The sequence below is a fragment of the Hetaerina americana genome, unplaced genomic scaffold (assembly GCF_022747635.1).
Source record: "Hetaerina americana unplaced genomic scaffold, ioHetAmer1.1.p SCAF_19, whole genome shotgun sequence".
Taxonomy (NCBI): Eukaryota; Metazoa; Arthropoda; class Insecta; order Odonata; family Calopterygidae; genus Hetaerina; species Hetaerina americana.
Genome location: NW_027286752.1, coordinates 959224 through 984889, shown reverse-complemented (window position 1 = coordinate 984889; position 25666 = coordinate 959224). Strand labels below are relative to the sequence as shown.

General features: G+C 34.3%; 1 protein-coding gene across 2 annotated transcripts in view; it reads right to left on the bottom strand.

The window, feature by feature from the left end:
- Positions 1–1469: 1469 nt before the first annotated feature.
- Positions 1470–25666, bottom strand: part of LOC139687307 (GRIP and coiled-coil domain-containing protein 2-like) — a 34241-nt gene continuing 10044 nt past the window's right edge. For both annotated transcript variants that reach the window (XM_071584451.1, XM_071584452.1), the window contains exons 5-21: positions 24731–24856; positions 24273–24410; positions 20852–24113; positions 20670–20746; positions 20290–20508; positions 19899–20039; positions 19610–19777; positions 16547–16726; positions 15181–15363; positions 13226–13411; positions 9055–9326; positions 6606–6777; positions 6178–6432; positions 5647–5857; positions 5169–5383; positions 4678–4786; positions 1470–2900 (exon numbers count right to left, since the gene is read on the bottom strand). In XM_071584451.1, coding sequence (XP_071440552.1) covers positions 2818–2900; positions 4678–4786; positions 5169–5383; positions 5647–5857; positions 6178–6432; positions 6606–6777; positions 9055–9326; positions 13226–13411; positions 15181–15363; positions 16547–16726; positions 19610–19777; positions 19899–20039; positions 20290–20508; positions 20670–20746; positions 20852–24113; positions 24273–24410; positions 24731–24856 — 5997 coding nt within the window. In that variant the 3' untranslated portion in view covers positions 1470–2817. The remainder of the gene's footprint in view (positions 2901–4677; positions 4787–5168; positions 5384–5646; positions 5858–6177; positions 6433–6605; positions 6778–9054; positions 9327–13225; positions 13412–15180; positions 15364–16546; positions 16727–19609; positions 19778–19898; positions 20040–20289; positions 20509–20669; positions 20747–20851; positions 24114–24272; positions 24411–24730; positions 24857–25666) is intronic.

Here is a 25666-nt window from a genome sequence, read left to right as displayed (position 1 = left end):
ATAGCTCTTAGCTTCATTAGTGCTTACCTTTATACTTTGAAAGTCAGATTTACTATTCAATGTTAAATCCTTTTTAAATGCATTTAATGCAAATTAGTTAAAAGGACAGTTATGGCTTACCTTACAACTGCAAAGCCTTTATTTCAGCACCAAATACATTCTAATGCCACAAAAGCTTAGTATTATCAAGGAATTTTTATAAGATGATTACCTAATGTAGCTAAAGAATATTCACTTTAAGCCATCATTTATTACAATGTACTAAATAACTCCCTCGGAAGCAGGCAATAGTCAAAACTTAATAGGTTCAAATAAAGTTTTTCGTTGATGTCAAAAGCATACCAACCTTAGAATGGATGAGTGTTATTATTCCTTAAATTTGAGGAAGTGCAATGTACATATCATTTCTAGTTAATAAGTTCAAATGAAAATCATGAAAATTTAAAAACTAATATTGGTCAGCAATGGTCATGGAATTGATTAAGTAACTTAATATTAAAAATATCATCTTTTTATAATTGGATTAAGTTTATACAACATTTCCAGTTTTTTGCTTGCTTCAATGTTCTAAATGATTAGAACTTTACCAATTTAACATTCTTCTTTGTGGGTAATATTTCAGGCCTGTGAGAATAAAATCATGCAAGCAATATCAAGTTTGACATCCTAGAAGAATTTAAGAAGAAAATAATGCTCCAAAATTAAATTTTAAATAATGATTAATTAGTGTCTTGCACCAAATTCCCCAACTGCAAATTGGGATGGACCCTCTAGGTGAAAATTGAATGAAGAAAATCATTTAACATAGAAACTCAAGAAATCTCCTATGCTTCCATCATGTTCATCCTTAAAAACACTATGTTTTTAAGTGAGGCAGCAATGATTTGTGTTTTCTTGCACAGTGCTATGTTGATCAGTAAAGCGATTTCCTAATACCAGCAACAGTTAAAAATAAAAGAAAAAGTAGCCCTATTCTATTATACATACTTATTATACTCACATACAGCAAATGTGAAACTTAATAAGGTGTACGAATTCATTCAATCTAATAATGCTGAAATTGAATACTAAAAGTGATGATCATGACCATTATGTAACTCATATCTCATTACTAGTATACATCGTATTACAAAACATAATGCTTTATAAACCAGTTAAAAACTCTGGTGCATGGGCAATGAAAATATTCATTCAACCAGTATTTCTTAGAAAATATTAATTCACCATCAACTACAAGAAAGAACAACATGTTAAAACTAAGGCCTTGTGTAAAAGTATTAAAGAAATTAAATATTCTCATCAATGTTAATTTGATGTAGTTTTCAAAAAAAAAGTCATGTGAATTTAGGATAAGGAGAAACTATCAGAGAACTTAAGACAAATTAAAAGACTGGAAGAAAATTATAATAATCTGAAATCAAATTTATTATACACACAATATAGTACATATGTATATACCACGCAATTACTCTTGTAACATTAGCAATTGTGTATTTTTAAGAAATGTTACTTGTTTAGAGTGAACATTTTTTGCCACATAATGACATTCTTAATTTATTGGGAAGAGAAATGTAAATAAAACAATGGAAAAAAATGTGAAAGACCTCAGTCGACAAAATTGTTTGCAAGCGCACTGAAAAAAAAATTGAACTCAAAAAGTGAGAACTTTCAGTTTTCACTTCAAATGATTAGCGTGAGATATTTGTACAGCTGATATAGGTAGTGAGTGACACTGTTTTTCAGTTGTGTTTTCTAGTTACCCAATGAAATATTCTTAGAATCATATCATTCCATGGTTTTTTGCAACTCTTGAAACAATGATTACGCTTACAAGTCGATTAAGATGTGCAAAATTCCAAGCTATGAAATCAATAACATAAATAAGGCTGACAAAAGAATATCTTAAAGAAACCAAAGAGCAATTACTTACATAGATATCAAAACCTTACATGCCCACTTATAGTAACTGGCCTCAATATCCACAAAATTGAAATTTCCTGTATCCCCCTGATATAACTGATAAATGACTAGCATTTATTTACATACTCAGACATAAATAATTCCATAATTTATAAATACTAAATTTAAGTCTCATTTCATTAGAATGTGCTTCATACATTAAAAAGTGCTAAAAAAAGGCTATGGAGTACAATTTAATTCCCCAAAAAAATATGATGCCAAACACATTAATTACACATATAAAAATAAAATCTTTATCTCAAATTAATAATTCCATTCAATGGAAACTAACCAGAAATGGGGAGTCAAATGGAACATTTAATATAAGTATATCGTGGCAGAGGACCATAAATAAATTTAGATAAAAATGGATTTCTGTGCGTTAAGAGAATTTTTTTCAATTAAAATTGATAGTTAAGTAACACTACATCTTTGTATGCCTTATTTCATACCACCAGTTTTTTCAGGTATTTAAAAAGTTAACAGGTTGAATACATTTCTTCAGCATGTATTCCAGTAGGCACTTATAATGTAGGACTAGATCGAAATGTATTTATTGTAATAAAGCCATGTTCTGAAAAATTCTTGGCCTCCCCTTTGGAAGATTTATTTCTTCACACATAGGTCTCCAAACATATTATGAAAGTCTACAAATGTATCAATTCCATTGCAACACAGCCTTGATAACAAATCTACACCTTCACTCTCCACTTGATAATAACTTCAATTAATATTAAAATCATAAAAAATATTTTCAACTTTTATCACAAGCCACTGAAATGGACTGGAGGCATCAGTATGCCATGGTCCTGAAATATTATACAGCAACTGAGTTCAAAACATTCGAGTCTGAGACCCTCAGGGTGCACTTGGCCAGAGATGAAGGTAGCTCCCCCACCCTCTTGCAGCACCAGCAACTTGACCTGAATCCAGAGCTCCTCCTAAAAGTCAAGAGAAACAACCCAAATGATGTGCTGCAGTTCTTATGCAGTGGTTTTAGAAAATAATATACCACTTATAGTACATACAAAGAATACTACGCCAGAGTTGGCAGAGGAATATTTTTATCATATAAAGGCATACAGTCTTCAATGCCATTAATGGCGATTTCTTAACATTTTTAACAGCATAACTAACAGATTAACAGCATAAATATGAGCTACTCAAATGAGTATTTTATAAATTTTAGGTAAATTATAGAAAATGTCTACAATATCTATATTATCCTTATTATGCATCTGACTATGACATTTGTGTCTTATGGTTTCTAAACTGCCCGAAATATTATTTTGAATTCATAAGAAATAATAAATAAAAATGATAATGGTATAGGAAATTGTGGAATATTGAATTGTCTTTCAATTTAATTTTTGCCACTGTCTACATGAGTACTTTTCAAAATGTACATACATTACCCACTGATATTACAATGAAACCTATTTTGGTGTTCAAAAATACCTTTTTATTTTTATCAGTTACAAATATATATTGTCATGACATATGTGAAGATTGCATCACTTTCCAGAAAAACCAATTACAGTTACGAAAGTTTATAGGTTTAACCAAAATGTTATGGAGTCAAGTTTTTGAGTCAAGGTACACTGCACCAAGACTAAACTAGTCAATAAAATATGCCAAGTTATTAAAAATTAGCATTCTAAAATTAGAAATGGAGATCGTATATTCCATAAACCCTAAAAATTGTTCATCTTTCATGAACCCTAAAAATTGTTCATCACAAAAATCATATTCCTGATCAAAATTCCATTACTTGTATAAAATTTTCACATCAAGCTTTCCTGTCCATAGTTTTTCCACTACCTCGAAGTTGGAAAGTACGCCGTAAATGACTTTGAATCAGTGACTAGACTTTCTTAAGATGATTCTTTCTTCTGAACCTGGAGTAGTTGATTAAACTGTTTCAATATCTCACCTCATATCTCTTGTAAACATTTCCATGAAGTACCAATGTCTGAGTGTCAATAAGTATGAACATTGACAAATTAATATGACATGTGCTGAAACACTCTCACAAAAGCTTTTCTTCACCTGTGACAATTGCTCCATCAACTATTTAGTACAAAACCCTTAAGAGCCATCAGAATTATATATCTTACATTTAATTCTGGGCACATGTCTCACAGAATGTATTCATGTATTTATCACTATTTGGGAATGGATATATATTTGCCACTTGGATTCACTTATGACTTCAAGTTTCCCAAAGCATAAGGATAAAATTTTACCAGTGTTAGCTCCCTTCATAATTATATTAAACAAAAAACAACACGTGTGCTGGCGAAAATATTAACTAAATTTTTCTAAAATTCCTTAAAATTTAGTTGGTCATTAAAAACCAGACTGAGAAAAAATGAACGACCTATTTATCATAAAACTGAAATTCTATTTTATAAAAGAAAACCCCTAAATTTCAAAGCGTAAAAGGATGACTTGGTAGCTTAACAGGCTTAAGCACTTTGCCAAACATTGAAGGATCCGGGTTCAAATTCTGGTCAAGGGAATGATTTTCAAACTTTGAAATTTCTGCATTTTAATGCATATTAGCGGATGACTCCATTAAAAGTTACTGTAGGGCCATCTACTGCAATTCTTTGAATTTATTTTTTATAATGTTGAGTTTTAATCACCACACCGCAGACCATCTCTTTTTATATGCAGAAGGTGAACTTAATATTTAGGCAGATGCAATAAGCTTACCTGATGCAACTGCATTAAGTTGGTGAGTTTCTTCAGGACTAAGTTTAAGAATTGTGGTCAAAACAGGAACAAGGCGAGATCTTTCATCACCTCCTTGAAGTGTTATGAACTGTAAGATAAAAAATCATTTCAAGTGAGAAGTTTCAAGAAACATAAGTTTTCAGACCAGGTGCACAGATATTTTCAAATGATTTGTGAATATTACCATTAATCATCAAATCACCTTGCTATTGAATATCTCATTCCTAAAGTTTATGTTGCTGTAATTTAATTTCTATCCCAGAAAAATGGGAAATATAAAGGTAACGAAATTACATGAATGAAATATTAGTTGAAAAAACCCAGGGGACTTACAAATTAAAAGTTTTTCCTTGCAAGTTCTCAAATCAATTCATGATCAGCTTGCAGTTAGTTAAATATGATATGCCACACCAAAAATTACTTCTTTGAGGTACTAATGTCTCTTTATATGTAATATTAAAAATGCCAACCTTTATGAGAACATTCTTGAGGTACTCAGCATTTTGAGTATGTTCCGTCCGCTCAGCACACCTCTCAAGTCTCCTGACTTCTTCCTTTAAAAGAGCATTCTGCTGAGCAAGACGAGCACCCTCTGACTCCGCCTCAGATAACAGAAGAGACAAATGCTTTGATCGACGCTCAAGAGTAGCAATCAAATTATAAGAAGAGCGATGACCTGACACCCCTGCAGAAAGAACAAACAAAGTGTTTTACATACTGGCTCAATAAAGAACTTTAAAGCAGTGAAGATTTTATGCTTTTAATACAACATATCAATTTACTTCATTGAATTGAATATTTTTCCATAAACAAAATATTACTACCGTCATACACATGAGAAGGAAAAAATATTTTTACTGTAATCAAATGCAGTATTTGAAACCACTGTAAAATATTCAGCAGTCTTATCTCACTGAATATCAAGGGAAGAAAGAATGTTTTGCTTACAGTCTCCAACATTTCTATCATCTTCATCCCCTGGAAGCATCTCTTGATCGACAGCATCAGCTTCTTCCTCATCAGGCAAGGATGAAGACAGCAACTGATCAAGGGGTAGCAAACCTTTCTTTTTTCGTCTTCCATTAGCCCCTACTTTTCCATGACTACGTGAGTTGAAAGAACTATGGGGACTCGGAGGAGAATCAACACTTTCAGATCCCTATATGAAAAGTATTCAGATAAAGTACAGTATTATTCTTAAACATGACATAAATATGCTTAACTGTGCCTAAATGTGATCATAAAATGTCCCAAACTGATTAAACCAGACATGATGAGGCAGAATCAGAACTTAATGAACGACCATTGAAGTTGCACTTTTTACCAATTGCGACCTAAATTTTGGCCATATACCTCAACAGGTTGTAAGGCAAACAAAAGCTCTCATGCTTTTAAAGATGGAATTAGCATACCAACCAAATAACTGTAAAAACAAAAAACTAGGAATAGGATTTCAATACAAAAAGAAAAGATTTTTACCTCTCCTTCCTCCCTTGGATGAAGCGCCATCTCTGTTGCTGACCTCCCCTCAAAAGGAGTCTCTGATGTCAATGCCCATGACCTCTGGCCACCAGATCCCCTAGTTTGATCATCCAAACCCCTACTCCTTTTATGGTTGTCCAAGGACGACTGCTGAGCAACCAGTGCTTCTTTTTCCTCTTTTAATTTTTCTACTTGTTCCCGAAGTGATAATGTCTCAGAGCGATATTTATTTTGAAGTTCTTCAAGCTGTTGCTATTGAGTTCAGAACAAATATATCATTATTTTCTATCATAAACAAAACTATTCAACCATGTACACATAAAGAATCCAACAGTTATTTACACAGGAGTACTTTTGAATAGGATCCATATATTCCAAAAATAATGAAAATGGTAAAAAAATTCATAGGTGCACATAATACCAACCTGATAGGACCGAACAAGTGTATCCAACTTGATTCGAGCTTGGAATATATCTTCTTTATAGTGATCCTCAAGCTCTTTGGATGAATCACGAAGCCTTTGGCATTCTAATTCTAGGGTCTGGCATTTTTCCTGAAGAATTTCTCTGTCTGCCTGGACTTCGTCTAACTGGGACCTATTGCATGAGAATTTGTCATTAAAAATGTATAGCAACTTAGAGAGGAAAATTCAGGAAACAACGATACACAGGAAAATATTAGGGGCAGAGGTATGCAAGGGGTAGTAAGTCTGACAGAAAATCAGGATCTTCAGTAAATATGAATTTCCACTTTTGAAAAATTATGCCCATTTTTCTGGATCGAGACAAGAAATATGACATCAAAATCAAACTACAACTAAATCACATGTGAGAGTCACCAGTTTCACGAGAAGATGCCGACCATGAAGATCAGGAATAGCCATGGCACAACTACACCTTTAGGCAACAGTGACATTACCAGACTATATCCACTAATATGGAATGCAACAGAAAATCACCACAAGCCTTCATATACAATAAAACTTTGTATTCACAAATAAAAGTGGTGGTATTCTTCCTGAAAGGATGTTCCAAACACAAAAAAGTTCCCCGTTGAATTTTCAAGAGTGAAGTTCAAGGGAGTATCCACCAGGGCTACAAATTGAAAAGTAGGGATAATGAATATGACATTCCCATGGCATAGTGGGAAGCTTGAAAAGGTAAATATATGTATTGCAAGAATAGGTAATATCCCAAAATCAGATAAATATAAGGGCTCAAAGCCAATTCATTCTGGAGCCATGAATAAGTAATGATAGCAAGAGACTCAGGATATGACTAAAAGATATTAGGATTTGGGATCCTATTATAGAAATAATGACCCTAGGCAAAGATTCACAAGGTGGCAGATAACTTAGAACTTAACTATTTTATATCTTGGCATAATGTTTTCTCCTTACCACAAATTTCTCAACTTCCTGATTCCATTGCAATAAAATACCATTTCCTGGCTCAAAAGACAATTTTTTTTACTCCAAAATGTACTCTAAAATCACCCTGCATCAAATGAGCCAAGGGTGTATGGATATAACTACTAACTATGAGGGCAAGCCCATTCGCCAGAAAAATGCCCACCATTAAGTATTGTTTCCTGCATCATGCATGGAAAATGGTTGCCTTCATAACAAATTTTAATAATGTCACTTTTTTAAGTCAGTAGTGAGCAACAGAGTTTTAATATCTCATTGCAAGTACTTGATAAAAAAATTACTAAATAAACCATAAGTGTATACAATGTAGGGCCAACAAGACAAAAAATGAAAGATGAAGCAGATATCTATCACAGATTTCCTACGTAGCTGAAAAAAATACACATACAGGTATTTACTGGGTCAAATTAGTACAAAGTTGACATTCTCACATACTCATAAAATATAATACCATATAATCATTTTAAAAATACCTGTGCATTCCATAGCACTATAAAAAGAAGTCTGCTCATAAGGGAAAATTTTATAAAATATTATTGTTTTTAACTGCTGATCATAAAGACAGTTTTCATGGTTAAATTTACAATTGAAAACTCTTCTAACTTGGAATAAAAATTATAAAATAGAGCTTTGTATAGATAGACTTTTAGAATAAACATAACATTAATAATTTCATACCGTATGCAAAATTAAAATAAAAAAGTCTTCAAATACATTTTTGAATAAATCTTAAGGCTAATGACTTAAGGCTATATTGACTAAATAAATATAAATTCCAAGAACTGTGGTAGATTAAGGTAATATAAATATTGAACACACAGCTCAAAGCAATTCAAGTAGTTTTGTGCCATGAACAGCTGTGAACTTTAATAACTTATTTAACTGAGATTACTTATTTACGGCTCCTTGCAACAGTTTTCTCAAAATCACATACAGGTGCACAGAGGGGAATTGGCAATATCCATACTTAGAGAGAAAGGAAAGGTATAAACATAGTAACTATGCTAACTAGAATTCAATATTCTAACTTATATCACATTAAATGACTTAAATTCAAGTTGACCTAGTATCTATTTAAGCTTTTTTATTACCTTGGCTAGCATACAATTCTGGTTAGCATATTAAATGCAAAAAAAAGTAATGTAGAAAGTACTTCTCACTGATAACATGAACACTAATATTGAATCCATGATTTGAGTTGAAGAGGTGAATAAACAGTGCAAAAGTAAAGAAATTAGTGCAATTTGAAGTTAGCATCTCAGCTCAGCAGTGGTGTAACACAAGATGGAAGTAGTCTAAATGCACATTAAGTGAAGATTAGTTCAACCTATGAAAATATTCATGGTGAAGCAGCAAACATAGATTACATAGAATTCAAAAATGAAACAACAATAAGAATCAACATGACAGAAGGGCTCGTAGCATGAATTTTAAAGCTACTAACGTGGCGTCTTCCAGTGTTCGCTTCAAACCATCGGCAACTCTCTCCAGTTGTCGCCTTTCCCTCTCCCACTCCAGCTCTTTGGCCTCCTCCTCTTCCTTGATCCTTTGGCTGCCTCCAGCACCCTCCGCATTCCTCTCTTGCTCCTTTTTCAACAGGACTGCCTGGGCTCTCACTTTGTACGCTGCAAAGTCTGAACGAACCTGCTCCAGCTCCAAATTTCTCTCCAACAGCTCAGCCCGTAAACGAGTAACTTGGGCTTCCAGAGCACTGGCCTGTTGAATACAACTAATTGCAATCAGCAAAATTCACATGCATTTCATGAAATCTTTACGTGAAAGTGAAGAGGCTAATGCTTTTGTGACTTTGCCGGTTACGTGAGAAGAAAACAAATATTTCCTATGGTACATGTAAGAGATAAAATGCCTAGATAAATTCTTTTTCCACCACTGGACCTCAAAAGTGGTAATAATTCACAAAAATCAACAAGAAGACCACAACTTTTCTTTTTATATTCCTTTAAGCCTCTTTATGTGTGTGTATAGCATTACTAAATAGCTGTTAAATAATTACCAACAAAATCTAGTACAATAATTGCAAGTTAGATTACTTATCTTTTGTTTAATTACATAATAATGCACAAAAATGAAATACTTCTTGTATAATATATTCCTAATAGCAAGTAAGTATGAAGCATAAATAAAACACAAAATTTCATTTCACAGAATGGACTTAAAAGATTGTTGACAGTTTTCAACTTGAATTTAACATTTCAATTTCTTCATGATAATCAAAACCAATTTCTCAAGGGCAACTTTATCTCTCATTGGGATTTTTTTATACTGTTGAGATGATATAAACTCAAGAAATTATACCTTCTAGGAGCACCTTAACATAAGATACCTTGATGGAGTAGAGACATTGGTTAGCCATTTCAAGGCATTTCTGTTTGAATATTCACTATACCAAGGTTTCATTATAACAGGACTGATGTTAAAAAATGCCACTTTTATTGAGAAATTTAACTTGGAGCCTTATAATATTGACGCAGAGTTTTAAACTTCTGATTTCTTTATCACCATTGCCCAACATCACACCCTCTCCCATAGAAATTCAATCCGTGAATTAATTTTACCTCCCTATGAATTTCCCCATCCCCAATGCTGTGTACTATACAGTGGAACCTTGCTTAACAAGCACCTCACACAGAGAGTAATTTAGAAAATGAGCAAAAATATCGGTCCTGAAAATGATTTGCATAACCAGTGACTTTTCCCATAGGGAATGAGGAGGAGAAGGGAATTCTCAGAATAATTGCACACCAGCTACTTCAGTTCGTGTTTAGCACTCGTTCTGCTAGCATCTAAGCGTCACCAGTGATCATAAATTTCTCTAAACTTGTATTCAGACATATTATCATTGATTTTTTGTGCAAAGTTTAACAACATTTCATGCATATTTTTAAAAATTATCCCGAAGAAAAATCTGTAAAAAGAAAGCCATAAGAGAATAAAAATAACAGCAGAAATGAAAATTAATATCACCATCAATTGAGAAAGATATGTGAGTGTGGCTGATCTACTATGCCCATCAACAATTGGCCGACATCAATGATTTGCATTTTCTTAAAAAATAAGGACACATTTAAGGAGATAGATGCTTCAAAGAGAGTGACAATAATATCTACGCAATGGTTATGTATTCTCTACAACATTGAAAGGTTGCTTCTAATATGGAAATATGACAACCTAATACAATGTGACACCATTAACGTGAATTTAATTTGTTAGAAGGAGAAAGTGATTTCTGCCAACCTCGTTGATAAGATGTCAGGATTATCAACAGCTGAAAAAATATTCAGGAGAGCTGTGAATGGTTCAAGAAGTTTATGGGAAGAACTGACATCCATGTCATTGTGAGGGATGGTGAGGCAGCAAACTCCCAATCAAAGGCAGCAGAGCACTTCATCCGTGACTTCGGGAAGCTCAGAGATTAAAAGGGTTTCCCGCCCTAATAGGTTTTTAATTGTGACGAGATGGATCTCTACTGGAGGATGATGCTAAAGTGAATCTATATTAGTTCACATAACAGTAGAAGAGAATGCATTGCCCGACCACAAGCTAATGAAAGGCCATCTCACCCTGTCATTTTGTGCAAATGCCAAGAGCAATTTGAAAATTAAACCCATTTGTTTACCACTCAGAAACCTTACAAGCCTTCAAGAAATATTAATTCCAAAACAGCAGGCTAAATGTGATGAGGTCACAGGCATCTGCTGTATTGTACCATACTAATGAGGCATTGTCCTAATGAGGCACTGGTGATGCAGGCTATAAATTTATTTAATGATCACTTTGAGGTCGTATTTTCAGAAAATTTTGATGTGTTGGCAATAGTCTCTTAACAGCTTTTGGAATTAAGTGTTCATCATAAATAATAACCAGTTTTTTTCTATATTTTTTTGCTTTTACAAATAGAGTTCATGCTCCCCGTTGCTTCATTCCATTCCAAAAGAAAGGACAAACATGATCCGTGATCCTAAACAATGATCCTTGATCCTAAACAATTTGATTCAAGATCCTAAACAATGTGTACATAATTTTATTTGAATAAACCTAGTACACATTTTTTTCAGCATGGAATGTATTATAATATTTTACAGTAATTTATTTGCAAAAATTTGTTTCACTAAACAAGTGTTTCACTTTACAAGAAAGATCATGGAACGAATTATGCTTGTTGTACGAGGTACCACTGCATCTGATATGCAGTTCTCAGAAAAGAATTCAACACTATAAAGTCCTGACAGCAAAATGAACCTAAAATATTCTACCCTTCTTAGATTGAACCAAATTTTCGAAACATCAAAATAGTTTAATTTCACAATTTCTATAAAGTGAAAATTGGATTCTTAAAATTTAATAAAAATCATACACTAAGTTTCTCATGCTTGAAAACGAATCTAATCATTAAAAACCAAATTTCATTCACTGCATTCTACCATTTTACTATTTAAAGGTAGGCATTGGATGGGCCTTAATGACTATTTACTTCTTTTGTTTGCCCTGCATTATTTTTTCCTTCATCATAACTGCTGCTTGCCTTCATAGCACCAAAAAAATCTCCTCCGTCTACTCTTTAATCTCCTCCTTCCATCCTGATTACCTAATATCCTTCTTCCATCACAGTACTCAACATGCCACTAACTCTCAATATTTTCACCACCCAATATCTCTAACATTTTGAAATTTGAAAACACAATTAAAATGAAAAAAAAATAATTTTCTACGGAACGATGAATGCATACACCTAATGGGAAACAATATAGTCAAAATTATGACTGTAATTTAATATGCTATTTAATGAATAAAGAATAGCAATCAGAGCCTGTGGCATCAAGGCAATAAACTGTAAAATCATTTGCAATTCCTTAAAGCAAGCAAACGTCCTTGAATTCTTGGCAATACACATTTGGTAATGAAAATTCATTGTGCTAGTATAAAGTAAGCAGGTGATGCTCAATGAACAGGAATATAAATACAGGTAAAGATTATTAGCATATTTAGGAGAAGGTTGGCAGCCTTCCTGCAAAAAACAATGCAAGGGTTATTGGGATTCAATTCCAGTCATGTTACTCTCTTTCCCACAAACCACCCACTAAATGGAACCTCTATACCCTGAAACAAGGTAGCGTTTTCTTCAAAAAGTCTGTTAATTATAGAAAATGGTTAAAAATAATTGTATTTGAACATAAGCAGGCCACAATACTAGTTGAAATATAGCTAAATTCACTTTTCTAAATTTTCTCTAAATTACTAACAAAATCTAAGCTTTGAGAGGCATGATTAACTCGATCATGGGTTCTAAAGTCCTGCTAACTTTTGAAAAAAAAAGCTAAACTTATTTACTGATTATTTAAGGGACTTTGCCACTTTCTGATAGCACATATAGATAAAAAGTAGATATTTTACAGTTAAGTGCTTTCCTATAATCATATTTTTTATGAATGTATTATTTCCATTATTTATTCTATAGGTGTCGACACAAAATTTAAATTGAGTAACTTGTTCAAAGAACCATGTGAAAGGCAAAATTTGGTTTACAAATTCAATTATCATTGATGCATGTTGTTAATTCACCTCACAGTACATAAACATATGTTTTCAAGCATTACCTGAGTCAGAACTGCCTCCTGTTGAGTTCTAAATGAATCACTCTGGCGTTTGGTCTCAGCCATGAGCTTGCCAAGTTGCAAAGACTGTGTTTCCACTTCTCGACGAAGACGTTCCACATTTGAATTGGCTTCATTTTTTAATTTTTCACAATCAGCTAGTTTACTTTGTGTTTCCTTAAGTAAACCCTGAAATAAAGTTGCAAAATTATTTAATTTAAGTCACCTAATATAGAACTCTAGATATTGATGAGATTACCATTATTTTCCAATTTCAATAATGTTCATGTTTTTACATAAGAAATGAGAAAATGTTTCATCATCACACATTCACATGTAGAGTCAAAGGTCTTGAATTATTGATAGGCAAGATTCAATTTTCCACTATTATCAATTCAATATATCAGAGAACTGTTTCTCAAGAAAATCTGAAAAGACATGATGGAGCTGTAATAATTGGACAGACAGATTTGTATCACAAATTGTTGGCTGATTTTGAATATAGCATCATAACTTTTTTATGATCTGGTAATAAACATACCAATGACATTACTGGATCATTTTCCTTTACTTGACTTAAGCAGAGACAAATGTCATTAGGGGTTTTGTACAATGTCTCAAGAATACAGAGAGATCATTTTTTGTGTGGATGATAGTTCTCCAAAGCTTTCTCTCCACAGAACAGAGCTGCAAAGGCTATGAACATGGTGCCATTTCAAACCAAAGGCAAACCTCACTTTAAATCCACAGGAACCCTCCCTCCTACACTCCTATAAAATCTCCATTGATTTTTTCCAAAAAATATCCCCCTTAGCCCTCTCTTATTTGTATGGAAATATCCCCACTTACTATCAAAAAATTCTAAGTATCACCATTATGATACTCAAATACTCAGATACTTGGACAAGGTCCTATCAAATGTGGATGAGGACAAGATATTCAAATTATTGGAAATGCTTGTGGAACATATCATAATACATTCAGAAGGATAATCCATCAAACCCACCATAATGCAAATGAAGGCCAGAGAAAGCAGTAAAAGTAAATGGGGTTAGACATTTGTATTTCCTGTACCCAGGGCAAACAACAAATATTTACATGGAAGAGGCAATAAAAGAAGCACGAGGATGGAAAGTAAAAGAAACATGGTGGATGATGAAGAATACAGCATACTCCACTTCTCAATAAATTTGTACCTATGACAGAGAACCGAGACCTGTCAGTTTCTAAAAACCACAACTCAAACCTTGAGTTCTCTGAAAATTGTTAAATGTAATTGAAAACTTTGAACCATATACTGTAAGAAATCAACATGTGCTGATCCATACACATACCATAATTGGACTTCATCTGTGCAAATTATGAAGAATTATACACAAGACTTGTAGCTTTGATAAACAGGCCAAAGGTGAACCTGAATGGATCAAGTGCTCCCATCTTTTTCCTAACTCGAAAACAGCAAAATAAGGGATACCATTAAGTGAAGAATATCTCAAGTTAAGATGTCCATCAAGATGAAGAGAAAACTACTTTGCCTGTAGAATATGAGTAGCTGTGCAATTGTTACCAAATTATAATATTCTCTATTTTATTTTAAAATATTGTCTACATCAACTGAATACTTTAGAAATGTAATTCCATGTGATAGGAGGGCCACCTTTGTCAAAAAAAGACAGAAGGATTTGTAAATGAGATACCCACTGTTTCTCTCTCTGTCTTTGTGTACTGGTTAATTGTGAGGGGGAAAAAGGCCATTAATTCACCCGTCAACAATTCAACAACACTTAATTTTGTCACTATTGCCTTAACTAACCAATAGATGGTGGGTTTTGAATCATCATCCTGATTTTGAAAGTGCAATTAAAGAGTTGATAACTTTGGTAACTCGAGTTGAGCCTAGAGTCATTAGTTATGCTTGAAAAAAACGCCACACCCAAATCATAAAAATATGTGCATACCCTGTTCAATTTTGCTTCCTCTTCCTTGATTTTGCTTTTATCCAGCTCCTCTTTGGTCTGCCTTAGGGATTCCTTCAACTTGGTCCCTTCTTGCCTGGATTCTTCCAGCTGCCTCCTGAGGTCAGCTGCACTTTGCTCCAATGCATCCATTTCTAGACTCAACACATTTCCCCTCTTCCACGTCTAAAAATGATGAACATAATAGAAGAAAAGTTTACCATCTGCATCAACATTATCATGTCAAAGGCCATTAACTAGGCACCCAAAAGTATCTTTCCCTAAAAAAACACATGAGTACCTTTCTCATACAACATTATCTACTGAGTTCCAATCTGTACGTAAACTTCCACACAAAGTCATAGCTAATAATCTCTGTAATACTTCACCAGTGGCCATCATTAGTAATATTATTTATTGCTTCACTAGAATATAATTTTTGAATTTAGTTATAATTATTTACTTAAGCCACAACCAATTTCACTAGTGATACCAACACTTAAATATATTTAACCAACTTTTCATTTCTAATTGCACTCCATTTTGAGTGCAAAATATTTAAAATTAAGGATATCAAGCTTTTGTGAGTCACTGTAAAAGTATGACCAGAAATGAAAATTTATTAAAAATTATTAGTTTAGAGAAACCATTAGTTAGTTAATGAACAACTCCTCTTACTCTTCAGTCATATGTGAATAATGAACACAAATTAAACTTACCACAAATGCTAATAAAATTACAGGACAGTGAGATAAGGTGATAAAGTACCTTATGTAATGAAGGTCACAACAAATATCGAGTGCATAAATTGCTATCGAGTGCATTGCTAAATGGATGGCTTCTGCGTGAAAAATTTCAGAAATATTTCATAGCTGAAAAGGAACTGCCTGGCATTTACACTAAAAATTTCCAAATTTAACATATCAGACAATGCTACAGCCAGCTTCAGATCTTTTTGAATCATTTCATTGGGCCGCTATGCCATGAAAAACGCTCTCGAGGTTCATCACAATGAAAAAGCCAAACCAAAATATTTTAAGCAAAATAAGGTAAAAGCCAGTGAGAACAGAAAAATTAAAGGACTCTTTATTGATGAATCCATGTGCATCCTTAAATAAAAAAATTAATTTTCCATCATTGTAAACATCATTATCACTTTTCTTAGCTGAAAAATTTACAGTAATATATCTCTAAATTATTTCCAAACAAAAAATAAAAATGAGTTCACTCTGTTTAGGACAGATAAGACTAGTACAGAGAAAAGATAAAAGAAGACTATGAAAAAATATGCGACCCAAATTTGAAAACCTCATTTAGAACATGTAATAAACTTCATTAATCTTGATTTCTTTTGTTTTGTGGCTCTTGCCTGTTTTCCCTCCTCCAATTGCTTCAATGCATCAGCACAGCGAGCCTCCTCTTGGCTTAACTTCACCCTCAAAGCATTCAACTCCTGCTCCAACTTTTGCAATTCTTTTTCTGCATTCCTCCTTTTACAATTTGCCTCTTGTAAGCTAGAATCTAAAGCTGTTTTCTCTTTGTTCATGACCTTTTGAATTAAACAGAGGAATGGAATCATAACTAACTACATGTGCAACACATTTATAATATTAGTTTAGTTTCATGACAAATCTGTCATCCAAATATAACATATATTTTAAATTAACATTCCCTTCATCAATACTATTCTTTATGTGAAAGTATCACTAAAATGGTCACTTAACTGAGGTCAGATGCTTTTGAAGCCACCTAAACAAGGAATAAACTCTGTGGACTACATTTCATGTGAATCCTATTCGATATTTAAGCACAAATGTCTCAATACCCGACTCTCTCCCTACCTATCTAGTATGGATGGGTTGGGAGTTCACTAGAAGCAATTGCACCTTCCAGCACAGCCTAGCAGACATCAGGACACAAAAGCCTTTCTGCCACATCAAACTTATAGTCCAGAGGGGTAGTCACATTTAAGACAAATTATATTTTGTTATATAAAATCATACTATCAAAAGCCTTCTGAATAAAATGATGTTCTTTCGGCAAAAATTGGTGCAATGAAATGGCTGCTTGAGAGCCAGTGCATTTTCATGGCAGAAAAACAAGTCCTTTATCTCTTACAAATTGAGTCTTTTTTGTCACACACTGTTACGCAATCTTTTTAATACCTCCAAAAAGGTAGCCTGATTAACAGTGTGACCTCATGGAACATATTCTAAATGCACTATCCCTTTCAGACCAAGAAAACAAATGAGCACCGTCTAAAGATTTAATTTCACTTGACGAGCTTTTTTAGGGTGGGGTAGCAATGAAGTTTTCCACTGGGTTAATTATTGTTTGATTTTGGGGTCATAAGCATAGCACCATTACTCGTAACCAGTAATGACCTTTGGAAAAAAATCTGGGTTGGTTAAGGAATGGTCTCTCGATTCACAGCAAGTTTCAATTTGATTCTCCTTTTGCTGTTCAGCCAGGAACCAAGGCAAGAATTAATCACTGACCCTTCTCATCTTCAAATCTTCCAACAAAATTCCCTAAACGGAGCTCCAAGTTATTCCAGGTAATTTACTTATCTCTTCAATCGTCTATCGCTGTTATTTAAGCATGGTTACATGAACTTTTTCAACATTGCCGTCAATTGTAGAAGTTGACGAATGTCTGGAACGGGGTTTTTATCATCAAGTGACTTCTCACCATCTTTGAAACAAGACAACCAATGGTACAATTGAGTTTTTCCCCTAGCATAAAGCAAAGTTTCACAGCAGCACGCTGTTCACTTAAATCTGCCATCTCGAAAAACCAGGAGCAGGCAAACTGCTTCTGCAAAAGGAATCATTGTGACTGAACACAACCTTCCCAGATGACAACAATGCCTGTGCAGACCTCAGAATTATTTGCACTTTGCTAACCAAACAGAAGAAGTCCATAATACTATGCCAGCTCCGCCAACCGCAGCACTATTCCAGTTATTTTAGGGAACCCCCTTGTACTTGCAAATATATCCTCTAACTATGAAATAACTATAATTTGAGTTTCTTTACTTTATCCTCTGTAGGGGAAGAAGTAAAATTTGTACAAAGATATTTTTGTTCACTCCATACATCTATTTCCAAGGATAGTGGTAAGTACACCATGGGTGCTAACTGCAATTCAATCACAACCATAAAAAGATTTCAAATAAAATAATCCAAAACATCCATATATTCTAAAAGAACAATTAGAGGTCAATGGACACTTTAAAATTAGGGGACATAAAAATGGATGGTCTAAACTATTGCAGGTAGAACAGTTCATCTAGATTAAAAAGTGCTTCGGATGAAGACGGTCAAATTAATACGGGCATAAGATGGAGGAGATTTGCATCATGCCAAGACTTTCACAAAGGGAAATGAGTTGAAGGAAGGAACCTAAGGATATTAAGAAAAGATTATTGAACACTTTGTTATGGATTGCAGTTTCGTGCATCACAAAAACTTGATTCTGGAGGCAAGATGAAAGGATGTTGCATTGTGAGATGATAGTTGATTGGAGGGTTTTGAGGTATTAGTATTGTGGACAAAAATCAAGAAAGAGAAATGGAAAGAAAAAGACAAAGAAGACAATGATTGGCTAAGGTGGAGAGAATGCTGTTTGAAGAGATACAAAGATGCAGAAGAGGTGGATGGAGAGCATTTTTATTTATGTACTGACGGGCTGTTTAAAACTAAGACAGAAGGAAGAATTTTAGGCAAGCCAGGAAGGGGAAAGGGAAGGATAGGCATGCTGGATGAAATGAAAGGAGGATGTACATATGCAGGATTTAAGAACATTTTACTGCAGTAATGGGTGCCAAATTGTGTCTTGTTTAACGTAGCTAAGAAATTTAGTGATGTTCATTTGGTGCCCATCCAAAAGCTACCTTAATTGACAAACTAACAGTATCAATCAATAATAACTGAAATCATCATCAACAATTTTCAGATTAAAAGACACAGACAAGACACTTCTGATTTCAGACAATATTTGTCTGGTAATTCATTACAGTTCTAGTGATGGAAATATTCATGATCCAAATAAAATGTATCAATACTTTCAGAGTGAAAATACTTCTTGAAACCTCTTCTGGTTAGCAGAATGTTTGTTATCTGTTGAAATAGCTTATAATTATACATTAGCTTGTACACCATCAAACCTTAAAGTGAAAAATGATGTGCATGAATGATAGTGCGAATGCTCATTCAATACTAGAGATGAATGTGAGGACAGTGAGGCTGTCTGTTCCTGGGAGAGTGAGCCAGCATTACAGGAATAAATAATCATAGGGCACCAGACACTCCCGAGTACAATCCGCTCTATGGAAATGTGCACCCATCATGCAAATGTGCGAGTTTTTCACACGTAATGCGTTAAACATATAAATGCCTTAAATTAAATAAAATAGAACAGGTAGAAATACCTCTAGGGTACTAGCTAAATGATTTTTTTCCTCCTTATATTCGTGAACTTGAATTTTGTTAGCTGCTATTTCATCCACAGATTCTTTCAAGGCCTTCTTTAAATTACTGTTCTCCTTTCCTAATTCATCAACTTTGTCCTGAAGGCGATCACATTCTAGCTGCAAACTCTGGAAATGAATACATATTATATGAGGACCACGCTTCATGCTTTAAATTAGCCATAGAGCACAGAGTTTATTAGCAATTTTTAGTAGTTATAAATCAATCAAAATCATTTACTTGTCATACCTTAGCATTTTTTGCTTGAGTTGAAAGATTATTAATTTCTTTACTCATATTATTCACTCGACCCTGAAGTTCATCTGCTCGCTTCCTATCGCCTTCTAATTCCGTGCATCGTTTCTTTAGCTTCACAGCAACCATACGAAGCTGTGGAATAAGGGAAAATCAAAGTTAAAAAGTTGCTCATCGTATTCTTGAAAGCTCACAATTCATTCCACTTGGAACAGAAATGGAATATGCCAAAGAAACTTATTTCAATGAGCTTAAACGGAATGACCAGGATGAGATGATCAATTACAGGCAAAACTTGAATCATCATGAAATGAGCAAATTAAATATATGCATGTTGAAATTATAGTACAAGCATATTATTGAGAATCATGGAGATGAGGAATACCTTTGTGTATCTGTCCTCAAAGCTTTCCTCAACATCTCGAAGTCGCGATGCTTCCTCAGTCTTACTAATAGTACTGGTACTAAGAACTTCACTTCCTACATTATCACAAGCATTGGACCCTTTCATACTCAGAGAACTTATTTGCTTTTCAAGCTCAGACACTTGTAACCTAAGAGATTTACATTCTTCTTCCAAAGCTTCATCTTTTCTTTCATTTACCTTTGAAAAAAACAAAAGATGAAAAAATTCCTTGTCATTTTTTTAAGTACAAAGTGGCAAAAGGTAAAGTTACATAATCATTCATCAACAAACAAAACTCGTAGGAAATGAAACCAAGACCCAGGAATTAGAGGTTTCAAAGATGAAGAATAAACACCTACCTCTGCCAAATGAGAAGCATCACACTGATTAAGGTGCCCTTCTTTTGAAGTCAAAGACTGATTTACGGCCACAGCAACTGAATCAAGGCAAAATATGAAAAGCAAAAATTTTCAAAAATATAAATACTGAAAAACTTCAATAGCACCAAAACCTTTAGCTTTGAATGCAAAATGAAACTTACCTTGTTTTTTTGCTTGCTGTTCTTCCAAAAGTTGACTGGATAATCTGGCCACTTCTGCCTCTAATGCTTTGATTGCCTCACCACGTTTTTTCAAAACAGTGTTAACACCTTTCATTTCAGATATAAGCTGTTGCTCAGCATTACATTTTACCTCATCAAGTTCTTTAACTTTCTTTTGTAGGTCACTTATGACAGCCTTTTCATTAATCCTTTCATCCTCCATCATTGCTATAACTTCTTTTAATCTCTGTTTTTCTTCATTTAAATCAGCTATTGTTTGTTTGACTTGGACAGACATTTCCTGCAAATTCTCACTGATATTATTTTGACTATAATCCAGATTTGATTCAGCTCCTATTGTTTCTCTGATAGCCATGATATCCTTTATCAATGATGTTTGCTCTAACTCTTTATTCTTTTTGAAATCTTCATGTTGTGTTTTCAACCTAAGTAATTTTTTTTCCAAATCCTTCCTCTGTTTACACTTTTCATCTTTTAATTTCTTAACACTGTTAGCGATTTCTTCACTGTTTTTATTTATTCTGCAAAGATCATTTAAGCTCTTTTTCAGAACTTGTATGACTTCCTGAATGGGAATATTTTGTGGAGAATCATCGCTGAATTTCAAACCAAAGCTTGCAACATCAGGTGCTAATGAAGTTTTTTCATGGCTTTTGTCATTAGACACTTCCTCTTGCGTTAACAGGACCAAAATGTTGTCCAAAACATTAGCATCAAATAACTCCTTAACTAGTTCTTCCCATTTAAAGACTAAAGTCTTCACATCTTGCAAAGTTTTTCCCAAAGCCTCTTTTTCCAATTCAACATTACGATACTTCTCTTTTAAGGTTGTGCTCTGTTTCAACAGCTCTTCATTCGCTATGGCCACAATATTTTTTTCTTCTATTGCTTTCTTTAGCTCTTCCTGGAGTTTGGAAAACTCTTCCTGAACCAACTGGAGATTTTCCAATTCCTTGCTAAATAATTCTTTTTGAGCCAAAGCTTCTTCCAGCTCCTCTTTGAACTTGGAGTGCTCTTTCAGAGTTATCTTCAGCTCTTCAACTTCTTTCTCTAGCAAGGTACTCCTCTCTACAACAGCTCGCAAGTTTTCTCTCCCTTTGGCTTCACTCAGCTTAAGAGTTTCCAGTTCCTTTTCAAGAGCTTCCTTTTCCTCCTTCTCATTTCTCAGGATCTCTCTTAATCGAGATTCTTCCTTCAAACTTATCCTCAAAGTCTCAATCTCCCTCTCCATACCATCTTTCTCCTCCTCCACCTCCCTCAATCTCTCCATCACCTTGTCCTCATCTTTGACCGTCAACCTTAAGGCTGCCACCTCTTTCTCAAGAGCAGCCTTCTCAGCCTCCAAGCAAGCCTTCATTGAACCTTCTTCCTTCAAAGATGCCCTCAGGACTTCTATTTCTCTTTCCATTCCATCTTTCCCTTCCTCAACCTCTAGAAGTCTCTCCAAAACTTTGTTCTGTTCCTTCAATGATTCCCTAAGCGATCGACTTTCACCCTCTAGCAGGTTCTTGGCATCTTCTATTTCCTGAACTTTGTCTTTCATTTCAGTCAGCTTCAATTCAAGTGCCTCTTTCTCCCTCAACGTTGACTGTAAAGAGTTAACCTTGTTTTCTAGAGCTTCCCGGACACCCTCCGCACCTTCCTCAGCTGCTCTTAGTCTCTCTTCTAGAGTACCCAAAGTTTCCTTTAGCCTCTCATTTTGATCCCTGAGTTGATCTTTCTCTCCCTCCAATTCACTCAGCATTAGACGTAAATTTTCAAGCTCAGATATCACAACCCTGCGGTCAGCCTCAACTTCACCAAGCTTCGCTTCACAGGATACTTTCTTTTCAAGGTTAGAAACTGCCTGATGTAACTCCTGTTCAAGTTTTGCCTTTTCATCCTGTAACATTTTCACATGAGTCACACTTGCTTCTTTCAATGTTTCATTTTCTAATCTAAGAGCTTGCATATCAGCAATTGAGTTCTCCTTATACAGTTTATGCTCATTCAAGTCATGCTCCATAGTCTTCAGTCTCTCAACAAGATCCTTCATTTCATCCTGAAAAGATGAATTCTTTCCAGAGAATTCTCTAAAACTTTCCTCCAATCCTTCAATCTTCACTCTGAGAGCAGCTTTTTCAGTTTCTGCAGCATTTAACTCATCTTTAGCCTCCTTCTCTAGATTCTTCAATTGGGTTTCCCTCTCTGAAGCCATCCTCAATAGCTCTTCCTTTTCCACTCCACTCTCCTCAACAGATGACTGTAAACCTGTTATTCTTTCCTGCAATGCTTCCTTCTGTGACTGCATTTCTAAATACTTTGCCTTGAGCATGTTGCTTTCTTCAGTTTCACTCTTTAACGTTTTCACTTGGTCACATAACTTTTCAATTTCCTTTGATGATTCTGTTAATTGGATTTTCATTTTCTCATTCTCCCCAGCAAGTTCAGACAGAGTGCATGCAAGGGATTCACGTTCACCATGCAGTTTGCTCATCTCACTTTGGCACGACTCCAACTCTTCTTTTGTCTGGCAAATATTTTCATGCAAGGTTTGATTCTCCGACAATATTTTCTCCAACTTTTCCTCACATAGTTTTTTATCCAAGTTTAAAGTCTGTAACTCATTCACATTCTCCTTTAACTGTAACTTCTCACTCTCACTAGCACCAAGTTTTTCGGCAAGCTCCTTAACTTGTATCTGGAGAGCATTCCTTTCTGTTTCAAGTTCCTTTCTACTTGGAAACTGCTGCTCAGACTGTTTGGTTTTCTCAAACTCACTTATTTTTGCACATAATGCTTCATTTTCTGTTTGCACAGCTCCAAGTTTTTCCTTGCATTCGCTGAAAGTGACCATTGCTGCTTTCAGAGATTTAATCTGAGAGTGCAACACCTCTTGATCTTCGGTAAGCTCCCTTATTTGTTCTTGAGCAGCACGACCATCACTAACCAATTTTTTTAACTTGGAAATTTCTTCCGAATATGCATTTCTCTCTGTTTCAATTTTTTGCATTTGTGTAATTTCCTGTGCTAACTTGAAGTTATGATTTTTTAGTTCAATCACAGCTTCCCATGCTAGATTTAAAACTCTAAACTCACTCATTGTCTCCAAAGTGTTATCAGAATTGGTGATGTTATTAACAAACAAATCAATCTCCTTCTGAATTAGACAATGTTTCTCTTTCTCTATTTCAAGTTGATTCTGAAGACCAAGTATGTCCACCTGCTCAGTCACATGCTCCACAGACGGGACAACTTCACTCTACAAAAGATAATCCATTTTTGACATTTTGTTAGTTAAAATTTGAATTGGGCAGGACGAATTACTTATTATTAGTCGAAAATAAAAAATAGTTTAAATCCATCATAATAATTTGTGATGTGAGTACACACAAAACAGCTGTTGACATTTGATAAGCACCTTGGACATTAATTGTGCCAACTCAATCTTCAGTTGTTCAATTTCTGTTTTAGCTGCGGACAACGCCTCATTTCCTTGTCTTTCTGTTGCATCCATGGCTAATGTTAAAGACTCGGCCTCTTTTTCTAATCTTCTTGCCTTGAAAAGGGATGACATTATGATGTATAATGACAAAATAAAAGTGATTGAAAGAAATAAATGAGTTTAAGAACTTGATATTACATAATATAATACTGTTATCAGTTCAATAGGGCATTATCTATGGTTTGGCCATAGATGTGTGAAATATGTTCATGTTCTGAAGGTCTAAACAGAACCAAATGATTAAGGTTCAATACACATCACACTTGGAACTAAATTATAATTATTTTGCCAACTTTATATATTAAACTTTCAGGGTGCCAAAAAATCACTATGATCAAGCTTTCTTTTTTGTTTAACAATCAGTCTTTACTTACTTGTCTTTCAAACCCATCACGTTCAATTTCCAACTCTGAAACTCGATTGCTGAGAGAAATCTCTTTTTCTTTAAGACATCGTAGTTCTTCCTCTAGTTTAGATGTCTTCTTCTTGAAGGCATCCATCTTCAATAAAAAAAGCCATATTCAGATACATAGTGTTAAGCTCAGTTTTCCACCCATATATATATATATATATATGGGTGGAAAATATATATAGTTTTTTCCCATATATATATATATATATATATATATATATATATATATATATATATATATATATATATATATATATATATATATATATATATATATATATATATATATATGTGTGTGTGTGTGTGTGTGTGTGTGTGTGTGTATATATACACATATATATTTATACACACACACGCACACACGAATATATATAGGTTTGTGTGCATATACTACCTTGATCAAAAAGTTCCCGGAATAACCACCGTGTGGCGCTCCCATCGTTCCGATTTGAGTTCTGTTTTTTTTTGTTAAATTGGTACATCTGTTGTTGATATTCCCTTTAAATCTTAGTGTCATAACTTGACATTTGCAAAAGTTACGGTCGGTTTTCGGTATGTCCATCAGTGCTTCCTGCGATTTTTCCATTACTTCCTCTCGGCTGCTAAAACGCGTTCCCCGTAATGGTTTTTTAACTCGATTGAACAGAAAGAAGTCACAGGGAGCCAAATCAGGTGAATTCGGTGGCTGTTGGATGGTATTTGTTGCATTTTTCGTCAAAAAATTACGAATAATGATAGCACTGTGCGACGGTGCGTTATCATGGTGCAAAATCCACGAGTTTTCTGTCCACATTTCTGGTCTCTTTCGGCGAATTGCTTCACGCAAACGTCTCATAACGCCCAAATAATACTCTTTGTTTACTGTCTGGCCTTCTGGCAAAAATTCATGATGCACTAC